This window comes from Oncorhynchus mykiss, chromosome 3 (genome assembly GCF_013265735.2).
Source record: "Oncorhynchus mykiss isolate Arlee chromosome 3, USDA_OmykA_1.1, whole genome shotgun sequence".
Taxonomy (NCBI): Eukaryota; Metazoa; Chordata; class Actinopteri; order Salmoniformes; family Salmonidae; genus Oncorhynchus; species Oncorhynchus mykiss.
In genome coordinates, this window is record NC_048567.1 from 68,454,971 (window position 1) to 68,471,475 (window position 16,505).

General features: G+C 42.8%; 1 protein-coding gene across 1 annotated transcript; it reads right to left on the bottom strand.

The window, feature by feature from the left end:
• Positions 1-490: 490 nt before the first annotated feature.
• On the bottom strand, positions 491-5,609 carry LOC110520470 (transmembrane protein FAM155A-like). The gene is made up of 2 exons (XM_021597813.2): positions 5,371-5,609; positions 491-2,812 (listed from the first exon to the last, which is right to left on the bottom strand). Exons 1-2 carry the CDS (start codon positions 5,540-5,542, stop codon positions 2,496-2,498), a joined length of 489 nt encoding a protein of 162 aa, XP_021453488.2. The 5' UTR covers positions 5,543-5,609; the 3' UTR covers positions 491-2,495.
• Between the last annotated feature and the right edge of the window lie 10,896 nt (positions 5,610-16,505).

The following is a 16,505-nucleotide window of genomic DNA, read 5'->3' on the forward strand; positions in this document are numbered from 1 at the left end:
CAACGAACTGTCATGGTACAAACACACAAAGACAGCCGTAAAGAGGCCACGACAACGCCTATTCCTCTTCAGGAGACTGAAAAGATTTGGCACGTGTCCTCAGATCCTCAAAAAGAATTCTACAGCTGCACCATCGAGAGCATCCTGACTGGTTGCATCACCGCCTGGTATGGCAACTGCTCGGCCTCCGACAGCGAGGCACTGCTGAAGGTAGACTGTACGGCCCAGTACATCACTGGGGCCAAGCTTCCTTCCATCGAGAACCTTGACAACAGGCGGTGTCAGAGGAAGGCCCTAAATATTGCCAAAGACTCCAGCCACCCTAGTCATAGACTGTTCCCTCTGCTGCCGCATGGCAAGTGGTACTGGAGCGCCAAGTCTAGGTCCAAAAGTCTTCTTAACAGTTACTACCCCCAAGCCATAAGACTCCTGAACAGCTAACCAAATGTCTACCCAGATTATTTGCAATGACCCCCCCACCCCTCCCCATTTTTACGCTGCTGCTACTCTCTGTTGTCTATGCATGGTAACTTCACCTCTACCTACAGTACATGTACATATTACCTAATTACCTTAACTTGTGCCACCGCACAAGTGACTCTGTACCGGTAACCCCTGCATATAGCCTCGCTACTGTTCATTTATTGTTGCTCTTTAATTTTTTTGTTAATTTTCTTTATCTTATTTAGTAAATCATTTTTTAACACTTATTCTTATTAAAACTGCATTGTTGGTTAAGGGCTTGTAAGTACACTTTTCACTGTAAGGTATTGTTGTATTGATTTGGACCCCGACACCTCTGACATTCTGAACTGTGACGTCACCTAAGGAAATTACTTCGATGACAGCATTTTGCCTGTTAAATGCAACCACAAAAATGTATTTTTAACACTATAATTTGTTTATGAGCGCGATAGCTCTACTTTTGGTTTATGGTTAAGGTAACTAGTTTGCTGTTAATTAGTGAATTAATGTGTCAACCAGTTTTAAAGCACGTGAACGCACACACCTCGTTGCTCCGAGTTTACAGGTCATATTCCCCAACTCTCCCGGAGGTTGTGAATGCGTAATGAATATGAGTGAGACAACAAGTAAACATCAGACAGACTTCACAATGACCCACCTATCAGAACCTGACTCACCTATCCATCAGCTCATTATCTAGAAAACGGGACAAAGAATATAAACAGCCCTTAAATATTTCCTTTTCTTCCAGCTATCATTAACTATTATGCGAACAGCAATGCTAACATCTACCGCTGAGCTTCTCAACCTCTCTGCCGCCCAACGTTTCTCCTCAAACATTCTCCATACTGGGTCCTACACCTGCCCGTTCTCTATAGCAAAGCATGAACCGCCTTGTAAGCAAATGCTTACCTTTGAAGTTGTACCCCTAAGCATGCAGTGTCAAATGAGATACCTTAAGCCATACGTCTTTGATGTGTGAATATATGTACATAGCAATAAGCCCTTTACTTAATGTGAGATTTAAGTAACATTTTCTGAACAATGCAGTGAAACACAGAAGACACTGATACCATACTGGTGGTCTTTTGGGGGTGCAGTAGTGTTCTGTAACACAGCATGGCTAAGGCTACGCAAAGCAAACCAACAAGGCCGTGAATTTCACATAATTTAAGAGAGCCTCCACATGCAAGTACAGAATAGAGTTTACACATCTTGATTAGACAAAACAATAAACAGAAAATAGAACATCACACCTCCTGTGTTGAGTGCTGGACTGAGAAGATGTCATAGAGAATGAACAGTGTGGTAGGGACAGAATTCAGAGTGGAATATTCGTATATCTAGGGGTTGTCTTCTATATTGAGAGATTGGCCAGTAGTGTAATCTGATGAAATGTGGGTGTGTGTTAACTTTACCAGGGATACTGTGAGAGAGAACATGAGAACAAATTACTACTAACATTTTACAGTCCTTTCCTACATCTAAAAAATCTTTAGGAATGGGAACCCAAATAAGGGGAGACTTCAGAGTGGACACACACAAGCATGCACACACTCACAACTTTGCTTTTTGATACATGTTACCTATCCTATATCGATGAGACATTTTCCTGTGCAAGAGAAAGGAAGGAACATCATAAAACATAAAGGATGGAAATTCAAAAAGAGGGAGAGTGAATGTTATCCCGTAGTCAGCCAGTGCAACAAAAAGCCAGAACAGGAACACAGTGTAAAAAAAGAGCAGAGAGAAACTCAGCAGTGAGGAGGCCTTCACAGTCAGACTGTGGCATTGTCCCACATTCCCACCACAGTCATGGTTTTTTTCTCTTTGTTTGTTTGTTTGTTTGTTTTGATTGATTTGTATGTCTCCAAGTAGTCCCAAACCTCAGCAAAGACTCCATTACCCAGAAAGCACGACGGCTGCAGATGTCAAGTCCACAGCACTTAGCATTCCCGACCAAGGCAGAGATGTTTCAAATCCTCATAGCCATGCTGTTGCCATGACAACGTAGGTCCTCAGCCATCCCATCACTCCTCGTTGGTGGGGGAACTCTCCTCCAGAGGGGTGAGGGAGGCAGGAAGACCCAAGCCCACTCCCGTTGCATTGTGGGATGCGGTGAGGGAGGCAACAGTGTGCAGGAGGACAAGGACAAGCAGGCAGAGTTTGAGCCGGCTGTTGCACAGTCTGCACGCGGCCGAGGAACTGAGAGAGCTTCGGTGAAGACAGGATGGGTGAGTTCTTTTGAGGGTCCCCCGAGAACGGTTGTTGTCTGCTTCCATCTTGAAGTCCCACCGGACATCACAGCACTCTGCCTCTACACCCCCAGGGTACTCCTCCAGCAGCCCTGCAGAGGAGGAACACACGTTTACTACGCATTATAAACTTGGTGGTTCGAGCCCTGAATGCTGATAGGCTGAAAGCCGTGGTATATCAGAACATATACCATGTGTATGGGCTGTTGTAATATATGGCCAATATACCACGGCTATGGGCTGTGTCATAGCACTCCGCGTTGTGCATAAGAACAGCCCTTAGCCGTGGTGTATTGGCCATATACCATACCCCCTCGCACCTTATTGCTTAAATATTCAACACTTTTTAGACCATATGCAAACATAGGCTACAGCACCATACACAGTTCTGCTCATCTCAAATCAGGCTTTATTTATACAGCACATATCAGACATGGAATGCAAAAAAACAAATACAAAACAATGAAAATAAAAGCTGAAATATTTACTGCACAACATACATAAGATAAAATCTCATCCTTAACCCTTGAAATCCCTACAAATATAATATGTGTGTAAGAAAAATTGTAATCACGCCAAAATCTTGTTTCCAAAATGAGTTACAAGCATTCGATACTCTAAAATCAAGAAGTGTCTTGTAGTAGTCTGGTAGAGGATATAGATACGGATTATCTTTTCTACTCCATGTTGGCTGTCTGTGTGTGTCAGTGAGTGGTGTGCATGCTACTGTGAGTGGTGTGCATGCTACTGTGAGTGGTGTGCATGCTACTGTGAGCGGCGTGCATGCTACTGTGAGTGGCGTGCATGCTACTGTGAGTGGCGTGCATGCTACTGTGAGTGGCGTGCATGCTACTGTGAGTGGCGTGCATGCTACTGTGAGTGGCGTGCATGCTACTGTGAGTGGCGTGCATGCTAATGTGAGTGGCGTGCATGCTTCTGTGAGTGGCGTGCATGCTACTGTGAGTGGCGTGCATGCTACTGTGAGTGGCGTGCATGCTACTGTGAGTGGCGTGCATGCTACTGTGAGTGGCGTGCATGCTACTGTGAGTGGCGTGCATGCTACTGTGAGTGGCGTGCATGCTACTGTGAGTGGCGTGCATGCTACTGTGAGTGGCGTGCATGCTAATGTGAGTGGTGTGCATGCTAATGTGAGTGGTGTGCATGCTAATGTAAGTGGTGTGCATGCTAATGTGAGTGGTGTGCATGCTACTGTGAGTGGGTGAACTTGTGAGAAGGGCTAAGTTGGGTCCCACTCCAGACTGTTTAACGTTAAAGATTAAAGACAAAAAACAGTTACAGCTCCGATCTGAGGCTACACTTTCAGAGTGTGTGTTTGGAAACACACAAAAGTGGTGTACACACAGACGCATGTAGGTACGCGAACGCAAACACACACACACAGATCAGATGTTTTCAGAACGAAGGAAAGCAGCACCAAATCAGCATAAAACAAAATTATTAAGCTTCAGAAGGCAGGAAAATTCATATTTGACAGATAAATCAACATGGATTATTAAAACTGACCTCTTAACTGGCTCAAAACTAAAAAGTCTCATTCTCCATTTGGGCTACACCAAACAAACTCCTGTGTTACGAATCCCTTTTGGCCCGGCAGTCTAGGGGGGATGGTATCGAGACCAGTAACATAACTCATGCAAAGTGTAATAGTGACAAAGTAACAGTGAGAACGAAATAACCACACAACTAATATCTACACTCAGGGTTTATTTGCAAACTCACGAAAAAGGGGCTGAGCTGGACCCAAGGAAATAAACAAATATCCAAAAATACCCCTAAGCTAGACTAGCCTACTTCAATACAGCTAACTAACCACAAATACAGTGGGTGGTCCCCCCAGTTCTAACTAGTGTTTTTAAACAAACTTTACCTACGGGTAGTGTATGCCCATGGGCAACTTGTCTTAGTTCCCCCTTTTCCCACCATCAAACAACATAACAAAAACAATACTCTCAGGTGGGGACAAAGTGACATGTAGTAGCGAAAACAAAACCAGACAACTACAGAGAGATTGCCAGAGAGATGGATCTCCAGAGGAAACAACTGACTGGGTTTTTTAAACCAAGGGAAAGGGGATGTGATTGGGTAATGGAAACAGGAGAAGGTGTGTCTTCTGATTAGCGACTGATTGATGACTGATTGGGGAATGATGATTGCCACCTGTGAGGAGGGGAGAAGCAGAGAAAAGAAATACACACATAGGATACACACAGAATACTTGTATCCGTAACACCTGTCTGGTGGTCTTGTTGTCTTTGGCTTGCTGCTCTGCAGTATGACCAGCAGGTGGGGACATACAGTAAACTCACATATTGTCACCCTGCTCATGGACAACTGGTGCTGCATCCAATAGCTTTGTGGTGGAAGCCATCGCTCCACTGTATACATTAAATGAGAAGTCGCTTCTATACCAGGGTGTCAAACTCATTTTGGAACGCGGGCCGCTGTCCATCTTCAACAAAGTCCGGAGGGCTGCACTATCAATGTATTCCTATTGTTTGGGGGTGCATTTTCGTTCCATTAGTTATTTGTAAAATATCAGTCCTGTTCAACAGGGAGTAATTTCCATATTCAGATCATTCTGTGTGTCCCTGAGCATATAAACTGTACAGTATAGTATATAAAGTAGTACCTGTGCATATAAAACTGGGACTTCCTCCATAGATGAGATCGTCGTTGTCAGGCAGGATAAAGGGACACCTCTGCTGCACCTCCAGACAGTACTGGCCACACGGGATCCTCTTACTGCAGTGGATCTGGGTGGTCTGGAAGTACTGCGAGCACAGCCAGGGCTTATATACCATCTAGAAGGAGAGGGATGGGAGGGGGAGAGCACATTGATGGGTTAGAAATGGTATTGCCACTGATGATACACACACACACACACACACACACACACACACACACAACACTCACATACGTGACACACGCACCATCCGTGACCTCTACTGCAATTAATTCACTTGAATTGATGGGACTTCCTGGTATCCAGTGCATCCATAAGGATGTGGGTGGAAGGCCATGTCTATCCTCCAAACACCGTCTTCGAGGGCATTATCACTTTTATACAACGGCTTACCAACATATTACAATAATCATTGATAGTTTGATGAATTCATTCATAATATTTCATCCTTCCACAAGATATAGTCCTGATAGTAAAATAGGCATTTTAACGTCATAGATTTAGCTGGTGGTAACTTGTGGAATCGACACCGTCTGGAATGTGGTTTTAACCAATAAGCATTCAGGATCGACATACCCGTTGCATAATTTTCAATGTATTAAGGTAAGCAAGTTGATTATTTCATTAAAAAATATGAAGCCAAAGTCATATGATAAAATATAGGCTATATAAATTAAGTTGAAATTGTATTAGAATGTGAGCACATTTGTAAGCTACCTAGCTAGCTAGCTAATTTAACTGGCTAAACAAAAAATGATATTTTAATTCACCACTTTACAAGCCATTCACCACTTTACAAGCCATTAAAGACTGTTGCTGACTGAGAGGAGGCATGTGTAAATTATTTCTAATAAATGATGTATAATAAGTCTTGGTGACTCAATAGCACAGTTAATCTTTAATTGCACATTACATGACTTTACAACTCTGCCTATGTTTAGCTAAGTCTGGCAGTAACCCAGAACAATCAGAGGCAGAGTATATCTCTTGTGGCTGTTGCTCACAACAACTGCATGTAAATTGTTATTCTACATCATAATCATTATGTTTCTTCATAGCATTTGGTCTTCATTTTGGCGGATTAACTCATGTTTATTTCTGAAGATTGACTAGTGTTTTTACTCCATGTTTCTTCTTCTCTGGAACCAGTCAAGCAGGAGACACTTCTGTTGTTCACTGTAACTAATGAACAAAGTATATTGATTGTAAAGAAGTCAGCCAGAGTTGATGTGGGCCATCATTCAAACAAGGTTTTAGGTTTCATTTATTCGCATGAAAGAAAAGTGAAAGACAAAACCGTAAAGAACTGGTAAAAACTGTGTGCAGGTGAGGTTGGAAGCCCAAAATGAAAACCACACCACAGATATAAGTACAAAAAAACAAAGTTAGTTTGTGTTGTCTTAAGGGTAAAAATGACCCACCACTATGTTGAACAGCAGAGAAACCCCCAAATTTGATGGCTTTTCCTAGAGTGACCCCAACATTAGAAAAAGTGAAACATCGCCTTTGTTCATATTTCCATGAAAGCTGTACACCACCAGGGCACAAAGATTGTCTTAGGGTCATTTTTGACCAGGCAGTTATAAAATCATTTACACACCACAAAAACCACAAAGACACACACACACACACACACACACACACAGACACACACCTGTGTACAGGTACAATGTACAATGTGTACAGGTACAATCTTTGTCACCATATGATAACCAGGGCAGAATGGCAGAACAAAATGTCATAAGGATGACCCCGGGGCCCAGTTGCCCATGCCCAGGACATCGCCTCAATATCAAAATCAAATCAAATCAAATTGTATTAGTCACATGCGCAGAATACAACTGGTGTAGATCTTACAGTGAAATGCTTACTTATGAGCACCTAACCAACAATGCAGTTTAAAAAAACGGATAAGAATAAGAAATAAAGTAACAAGTAATGAAAGAGCTGCAGTAAAATAACAATAGCGAGACTAAATACAGAGGGGTACCGGTACAGAGTCAATGTGCAGGGTAATATTTTTACCTTTATTAAGCAGGCAAGTCAGTTAAGAACAAATTCTTATTTTCAATGACGGCCTAGGAACAGTGGGTTCAGGGGCAGAACGACAGATTAGTACCTTGTCAGCTCGGGGGTTTGAACTTGCAACCTTCCGGTTCCTAGTCCAACTCTCTAACCGCTAGGCTACCCTGCCCCTATGAGGTAATAAAAGTGACTATGCATAGATGACTATGCATAGATGATAATAACAGAGAGTAGCGGCGGTGTAAAATAAAGGGGAGGGGGCAATGCAAATAGTCTGGTGGCCATTTCATTAGCTGTTCAGGAGTTTTATGGCTTGGGGGTAGAAGCTGTTAAGAAGCTTCTTGGGCCTAGACTTGGCGCTCCGGTACCGATGCATAGATGATAATAACAGAGAGTAGCAGCGGTGTAAAATAAAGGGGAGGGGGCAATGCAAATAGTCTGGTGGCCATTTCATTAGCTGTTCAGGAGTTTTATGGCTTGGGGGTAGAAGCTGTTAAGAAGCTTCTTGGGCCTAGACTTGGCGCTCCGGTACCGATGCATAGATGATAATAACAGAGAGTAGCAGCGGTGTAAAATAAAGGGGAGGGGGCAATGCAAATAGTCTGGTGGCCGTTTCATTAGCTGTTCAGGAGTTTTATGGCTTGGGGGTAGAAGCTGTTAAGAAGCTTCTTGGGCCTAGACTTGGCGCTCCGGTACCGCTTGCCATGCGGTAGTAGAGAGAACAGTTTATGACTAGGGTGGCTGGGGTCTTTGACAATTTTTAGGGCCTTGCTCTGACACCGCTTGGTATAAAGGTCCTGGATGGCAGGGAGCTTGGCCCCAGTGATGGACTTGGCCGTTCGCACAACCCTCTGTCGTGCCTTGCCGTCGGAGGCAGTTACCATTCCAGCCAGTGATGCAACCAGTGATGCACTCAATTGTGCAGCTGCAGAACCTTTTGAGGATCTGCGGACCCATGCCAAATCTTTTCAGTCTCCTGAGGGGAAAAGGTTTTGTGTGCTTGGGCCATGTTCGTTTATTGGTGATGTGGACACCAAGAAACTTGAAGCTCTCAACCTGCTCCACTACAGCCCCGTCGATGAGAATGGGGGCCTGCTCGGTTCTTTTTTTCCTTTAGTCCACAATCATCTTCTTTATCTTGATCACATTCAGGGAGAGGTTGTTGTGCTGGCACCACACGGCCAGGTCTCTGTCTCGTCGTTGTCGGTGATCAGGCCTACCACCATCGTGTCATCGGCAAACTTAATGATGGTGTTGGAGTCGTGCCTGGCCGTGGGGTCATGTGTGAACAGGAAGTACCGGAGGGGACTGAGCACGCACCCCTGAAGGGCCCCTGTGTTGAGGATCAGCGTAGTAGATGTGTTGTTACCTACCCTTACCACCTGTCCATCAGGAAGTCCAGGATCCAGTTGCAGAGGGAGGTGTTTAGTCCCAGGGTCCATAGCTAATTTATGTGCTTTGAGGGCACTATGGTGTTGAACGCTGAGCTGTAGTCAATGATTAGAATTCTCACATAGGTGTTCCTTTTGTTTAGGTGGGAAAGGACAGTGTGGAAAATGGTGTTGATGTGAGCCATGACCAGCCTTTCGAAGCACTTCATGGCTACAGGTAGTCGTTAGGCAGGTTAACTTTGTGTTCTTGGGCACAGGCACTATGGTGGTCTGTTAAAACATGTTGGAAATTACAGATTCGGACAGGGAGAGGTTGCAAATGTCAGCGAAGTCACTGGCCAGTTGATCAGCTACATGCTCGCAGTACACGTCCTGGTAACCGCCTGGCCCTGCGACCTTGGGAATGTTGACCTGTTTAAAGGTCTTACTCACATCGGCTGCGGAGAGCGTGATCACACAGTCTTCCAGAACAGCTGATGCTCTCATGCATGTTTCAGTGTTTTTGCCTTGAAGCAAACATAGACGTAGTTTAGCTCATCTGGTAGGCACGTGTCACTGGGCGGCTCTTGGCTGTACTTCCCTTTGCAGTCTGCAATGGTTTGCAAGACCTGCCACATCTGACGAGCATCAGAGCCGGTGTAGTACGATTGAATCTTAGTTCTGTTTTAATGCTTTGCCTATTTGATGTTTCATCGGAGGGCATAGCAGGATTTCTTAAAGCTTCCAGGTTAGAGTCCGGCTCCTTGAAAGCATTCTACATGTTCATCGCACCAGCCATCAAAAAAATCCACCTGGAGATGACAAATTAGGAGGGTTTCCGTAAATATGGAGACAACTGGAAGAGGATGGATGAGATTGACCTGCGTTCCTACATAGGGCTGCTATCTTAGTGGGCGAGGTTACATGTAATCTCTGGGATGCAGAGAGTGTAAGGGCAATTTTCTGTGCCACGATGCCACTGAACGTCTTTCACACTTTCTCAAGAATGCTACGATTTGATAACCGTGAGTCAAGACCTACAAGACGTGTGAGAGACAAACTGGCGGCCATAAGGGAGGTCTGGGAGAAGTGGGTGGAGCATCTGCCATACCTCTACAACCCTGGACCTGAAGTAAGTGTTGAGCAACGAGATCATTCAGAGGTACCATTGTATTTTCATATCTGTAAGTGATTTCCACTGTTAATTGTATTATGTATGGCTGTAATATAACTGATTTATGTGATTGTTTTCTGTGAAACTGATACTAATTGCTGATAGTGATCTCTTTTGTCAAAAGACTGCTGTCCTTTCCGGCAGTATATGCCCAGCAAGCCAGCAAAGTAGGGCATCAAGATATGGGTGGCCTGTGATGCACAATCCAGATATTCTTGGAAGATGCAAGTCTGCACAGGGAAGTCAAGCAGTGGAGGCCCGGAGAAGATCCAGGGGATGCGGGTTGTGCTTGATGTGACAGATGGACTGAGGGGGCACAATGTCACGTTTGACAATTTCTTCACCTCTTATGAACTCAGCCAGCAGCTCCTGAAGAGGAAGATCACCATGGCTGGCACAGTTAGAAAGAACAAGCCTGAGCTCCCCCCTGCACTCCTCCCCCACCACCACTCTAGTTTATTACCTCCCAAAGAGGAACAAGAATGTGGTCCTCCTGAGCACACTGCACAAAACGGCTGAGATCAGTGATTGTGAGGACAGGAAGCCAGTCATCATCCTGAACTACAACCAAAACAAAGGAGACGTGCACAACCTGGACAAGGTGATTGGAATTTACAGCTTTACAGAATTTACACTGGCCCCTGGTCATCTTCCATAACATCATTGATGTGTCCTCATACAATGTCTTTGTGATATGGAACAAGATCAACCCTATGTAGATGCCTGATAAGCGGAACAAGAGGAGGGTGTTGCTGGAGCAGCTAGGAAAGGCACTTGTAACCCCACACATTCAAAAAAGGGAGCGCCTCCCCCACACAGCAGCCTCTGCAGCGCTTGTGAAAGCTGTTCAGAGGGCTGAATCTTGTCCTGATCCACCTGAGGCTGCAGCTGGAGCAGACAAGAGGAGGAGATGCCAATTCTGTCCCCAAAGGAGGACTGTAAAATAAATACTATGTGCTGCACATGTGAGAAATACATCTGCAAAGTCCATGCACACACACTTGCATACTGTCCTACATGTGCTAATTAGAGTTGATTGATTTATGTTCTTCACATTTTTGTTTTGTATCTATTATCTTATTTATTGTTGTTGTTTATACACTTTGTTGGTGGGGGCAATGGTTCAAAAACTGAGAGAAGACTAGTATTTTGTAGTTGAATTCATCATTGTACAGTATATGAGAATATATCAGTATGTTGCCAAAAAAAGTTAAAGACTGTTATTGTTTCCCTTGAATAAAATGCATTTAAAACTACTTCCTGCACATTTCTTCTACTTTCTTAGGCCATACAAGTGCTATCTCTTGCTAAAAATCCATTGAAGGGTTGATGTAAACTGCATGGGAGGTATGAGATGCCTCCCTGGCCACCAGTGCAGATTTACAATCTATATTTACAATCATTATTAAATTACATTCTTAGCTCAAAATATGACTATTTCACTGTAGTAGCCATAATTCATAAATGGCACCATGCAGGGTTCTACATGGAACCATTTCAGTTCAGTGAAGAAGAACCTCTAGGGTTCTGATCAAAAAAACATATAAAAGGGTTCTATATAGAAGTTTTAGAGTGAAACATTTTTTTTTCCAATAATTTTTTGTACATAATTCACCCTACATACAGTACACAATGAATTCCATTGACCTATTGCCTCTAAGACATATGCTAGCCAGGGGCCTTTATATTCTCCAACACATATTTTCAAGGTCTCCCTGGGCAATATTCCCTGGGTTCCTCGTCTCAACCCCTGCCATCACAGTGTTATGATAAGTCCTCAGTCCCTACATGGTGTAGTGTGGACCTGTCACCTGTCAGTAAGTGTGTCTCTTAACTCTCCACGTCGCTCTGGGTGGTTCTGGTGAATCAGTTTGAGCTCGTCGGGGGAAGCAGGGAGTGCTAGGCGAGTTAGCGCCCACCGTAGGCTAACTGTCACACCTCAATACACTGAACTCAATCAGATCATGTCGCTCCTCTCCACAGATTAAGTACTGTATTTATGCTGTGTTTTTTGGGGGGAATGTGTTCTTGACTTTACTATTCATATTTTTACAACGTTTACTTATACTCCACTATATTCCTAAATAAATTAATGTACTTTTTACTCCATACATTTTTCCTGACACCCAAATGTACGAGTTACATTTTGAATGAGCTAACATTAATAATATGTATGTCAGTCTCTCCTGGCTCCAAGTGGAGGAGAGATTGATTTCATCACTACTTGTATTTGTGAGAGGTATTGACATGTTAATGCACCGAGCTGTCTGTTTGAACTACTGGCACACAGCTCGGACACCCATGCATACCCCACAAGACATGCCACCAGAGGTCTCTTCACAGTCCCCAAATCCAGAACAGACTATGGGAGGCACACTGTACTGCATAGAGCCATGACTACATGGAACTCTATTCCACAGCAAGTAACTAATTCAAGCAGTAAAATGTTATTTAAAAAAAAGATACAAATACACCTTATGGAACAGCGGGTCTATCGAAAAACACAAACACCGGCACAGACACACATACTGTACGCATGATAACACACACACTCTACACACGTACACATGGATGTTGTATTATAAATATGTGATAGTGGAGTAGTGGCCTAAGGGAACACACTAAATGTATTTGGTAAAGTGTTATGAAATGTAATGTAATATAATTGTTTTAATTGTATATAACTGCCTTAATGTTGCTGGACCCCAGGAAGAGTAGCTGCTGCCTTGGCAACAGCCAATGGGGATCCTTAATAAATAGAACATCCAAATCCAAATGCTTAGCAGGACAGGAAAATGGTCTAATTAACACACTTATCAAAAGAACATCTCTGGTCATCCCTACTGCCTCTGATCTGGCGGACTCACTAAACACACATTGTTCCTTTGTAAATGATGTCTGAGTGTTGGCTAGAAAACATTTTTAAAACATTGTTTTTCTGATTTGCTTAATATAAGGAATGTGAAATGATTTCTACTTTTACTTTTGTTATTTAAGTATATTTGAGCAATTACATTTACTTTTAATACTTAAGTATATTTAAAACCAAACACTTTTAGACTTTCAGTCAAGTAGTATTTTACTGAGTGACTTTCACTTTTACTTAATTCATTTTCTATTAAGGTACCTTTGCCTTTGCTCAAGTATGATAGTTGAGCACTTTTTTCCACCAGTGAGTGTTTGTGTGTGTCTTGTTTAAATGATGTGACTCACAATGTGCTTTTATTAGGTATCGAAGTGTAAATCCTCAGGCGGCATTTGATAGGATGAGAAAATAAGACAAATGGAAATGTTTAGAAACAGTAGGCCAGGCACAAGCACATAGAAGAGGGCGAATGTATTTGCTCAGTCACACACACACAAACCTGATGCAATCGGCAACATGGACAGCGCTGTAACTGTGCTCTAATCATTGAATTCCAGATGGATGGGAGATAAGAGTGATTCGACCAGATACACACATTGCCCTTCTCTCTGTGCTGGGCTGCTGTCAGCGTATGAATGTCACATCAGTAAATATCATCATGTAATTATGTTAATGTCACATCCTCATCTACACATTATTACTGATAATTCCACGGGCATTGTGTGTGTGTGTGTGTGTGTGTGTGTGTGTGTGTGTGTGAGACATTACACATGGACCACTTATTGTAACTGTGTCTGACCACTGGGTGGCGACAGAGTGATGGAGACAAGCTTGGCAAAGGCCTAAGATTTTTCCAACTCAGCAATGTGTATTACATAGACAATTTGTGCGTGTGTGTGTGTGTGTGTGTGTGTGTGTGTGTGTGTGTGTGTGTGTGTGTGTGTGTGTGTGTGTGTGTGTGTGTGTGTGTGTGTGTGTGTGTGTGTGTGTGTGTGTGTGTGTGTGTGTGTGTGTGTGTGTGTGTGTGTGTGTGTGTGTGTGTGTGTGTGTGTGTGTGTGTGTGTGTGTGTGTGTGTGTGTGTGTGTGTGGGGGATTTCTCCCACTCTGTAGTATGTCTTATTCCAAAGTCAAAGCCGACCGTGTCCCTTCTCTTGGGGCTTAAACGTGGATAAGAGTCAGGCTAGATAATCAATAACATCTCATCCAGGGAGATTATCTATGTCTCCAAAAACCAAATCTCTAACAGTCAGTGCAGGAGAAAAGGCAGACATTGGATAAAACCTAAAGCATATCCATAGGCCAGTATTAGCACTGTTAGCTAGCAATGTGAATTCAGGTTCCCAGTGTTACTGCAGCTGTGAGCAGTGCAGATGCTAGTGGCAGTTATTGTAGTACTTCTGCAGGGCTAGCCTTGCATAGGGCCGCAGTGCAATATAGGGTCCACTCTCTCCTCTCTCTCCCTCTGTCCCTCTCTCTCTTGCCCTTTCTCTCCCTCCTGCCCTCTCTTTCTCTCTCCCCCCCTCTCTCTCTCCATCTGTCTCTCTCTCCCTCCTGCCCTCTCTCTCTCCCCCACTCTCTGTGTTCCCATCCTTTCTATCTCTGTGCCCTACGTAGTTAGAGAGCCACACAGCTGTTTTCTGAGGGAACTCCAGACAAGAGCCCATCAGTCTATGCACACTCAAATGATAACTACCTCAGGTGTCCAGAGTCAAAGAGAGAGAGAGAGATATGATATATATATATATATATATATATATATATATATATATATATATATATATATATATATATACAAATAGACAGAGCGCAGCGAGAGCAGGAGCTAGAGCTAGAGAGAGAGGTGAAAGGACGGATGATTAGAGAAATGTAGAGAACAGTAGAACCATTGTAGGATCCACCTCTTTTTTTCAATTTTCGCCTAAAATGACATACCCAAATCGAACTGCCTGTAGCTCAGGACCTGAAGCAAGGATATACATATTCTTGATATCATTTGAAAGGAAACATGAATATAGGAAAATATAAATGTGACATTAATGTAGGATAATATAACACAATAGATCTGGTTAAAGATAATGCAAAGAGAAAAACAAATGTTATTTTGTATTTTTTTGTACCATCATCTTTGAAATGCAAGAGAAAGGCCATAATGTATTATTCCAGCCCAGGCAAAATTTAGATTTTGGCCACTAGATGGCAATGTTTTATACTGAGCCAATGAACCACTGCAGTTCTGATAAAAAAAATTATCAAGACTGCCCAGATGTGCCTAATTGGTTTATTAATAACTTTTCAAGTTCATAACTGTGCACTCTCCTCAAACAATAGCATGGTATTCTTTCACTGTAATAGCTACTGTAAATTGGACAGGCAGTTATATTAACAAGAATTTAAGCTTTCTGGAAATATCAGATATGTCTATGTCCTGGGAAATGTTCTTGTTACTTACAACCTCATGCTAATCGCATTAGCCTGCGTAACCTCAACCGGGGGACCCACCGATCCTGTAGAGGAGGAACGATATACTTTTTTTTGCATGGTACTATAGATATCTGGGCAGAAACATCAATATATACTTCAATCAACCACCCTAGCATGCTCAAGGTCAACATTAGTTATTTCTGTCCTCACTATCTTGATCTCTTATTTTTTGGACACACTCGGGGTTTCATCTTTCTCAAACTTTAATTTTCTTTTATTATTTATTTCATTCTCTCTCTCTTCATCTCTCTCTCTTCTCCCCATCGGCTCTCATCCATATCCGTTAGTGTCTTGTCTTGGTCTCCTTGGCAAGCTGCAGTGTTAGCTAGCTAAGCTGTTCTCCTGGATTGCATTATTCCGTTACGATTAGCTTAATCAGGTTGTAATTGACAGAGGGCCTTTAGTATTGGTTTTACCAGGCCTCGGTTGGCCCTGCCTTGTCAGAGCTTTGTCTTTCATGTTTTATCTGTACTCCTGCTCACCCTGCTCCCCTGTACATGGGGTAAACTACTGACTGAGGCTGGGCTGGAGGGAGGTCACGAGAACACATCAGATTACTGCAATCTTGCACTCTTCAAGCACCCTGTCTCGACGCACCCTACCACCACCACCACTTACTGTAAAACACAGATTGTAAAAACACAGTCACAACCGCTTTTCCTCATCTGCTGATCCTTTCGTTTCAATGATCTACATTACATTAAGTTGTTATAAACCCTTAATTAACTACAGTACAGTATGTTGCAATAACACTCAATTAGCTACATTACAAGACATTAGAATAAACCCTTAATTATCTATAGCACAGTACATTGGAATAAACCCTCAATTATCTATAGCACAGGGTTATTTGAGGGTTATTTCCAATGTACTATTGGAAATAACCCTCAATTATCCACAGTACATTGTGTAAGAATAAACCTTCAATTATCTATAGAACAGTACATTGTAATTAACCCTCAATTATCCACAGTACAGTATGTAAGAATAAACCCTCAATTATCTATAGCACAGTACGTTAAAATAAACACTAAATTATCCACAGTACAGTATGTAATAATAAACCCTCAATTATCTATAGCACAGTATGTAAGAATAAACCCTCAATTATCCACAGTACAGTATGTAAGAATAAACAACCTCAATTATCTACAGTACAGTGTG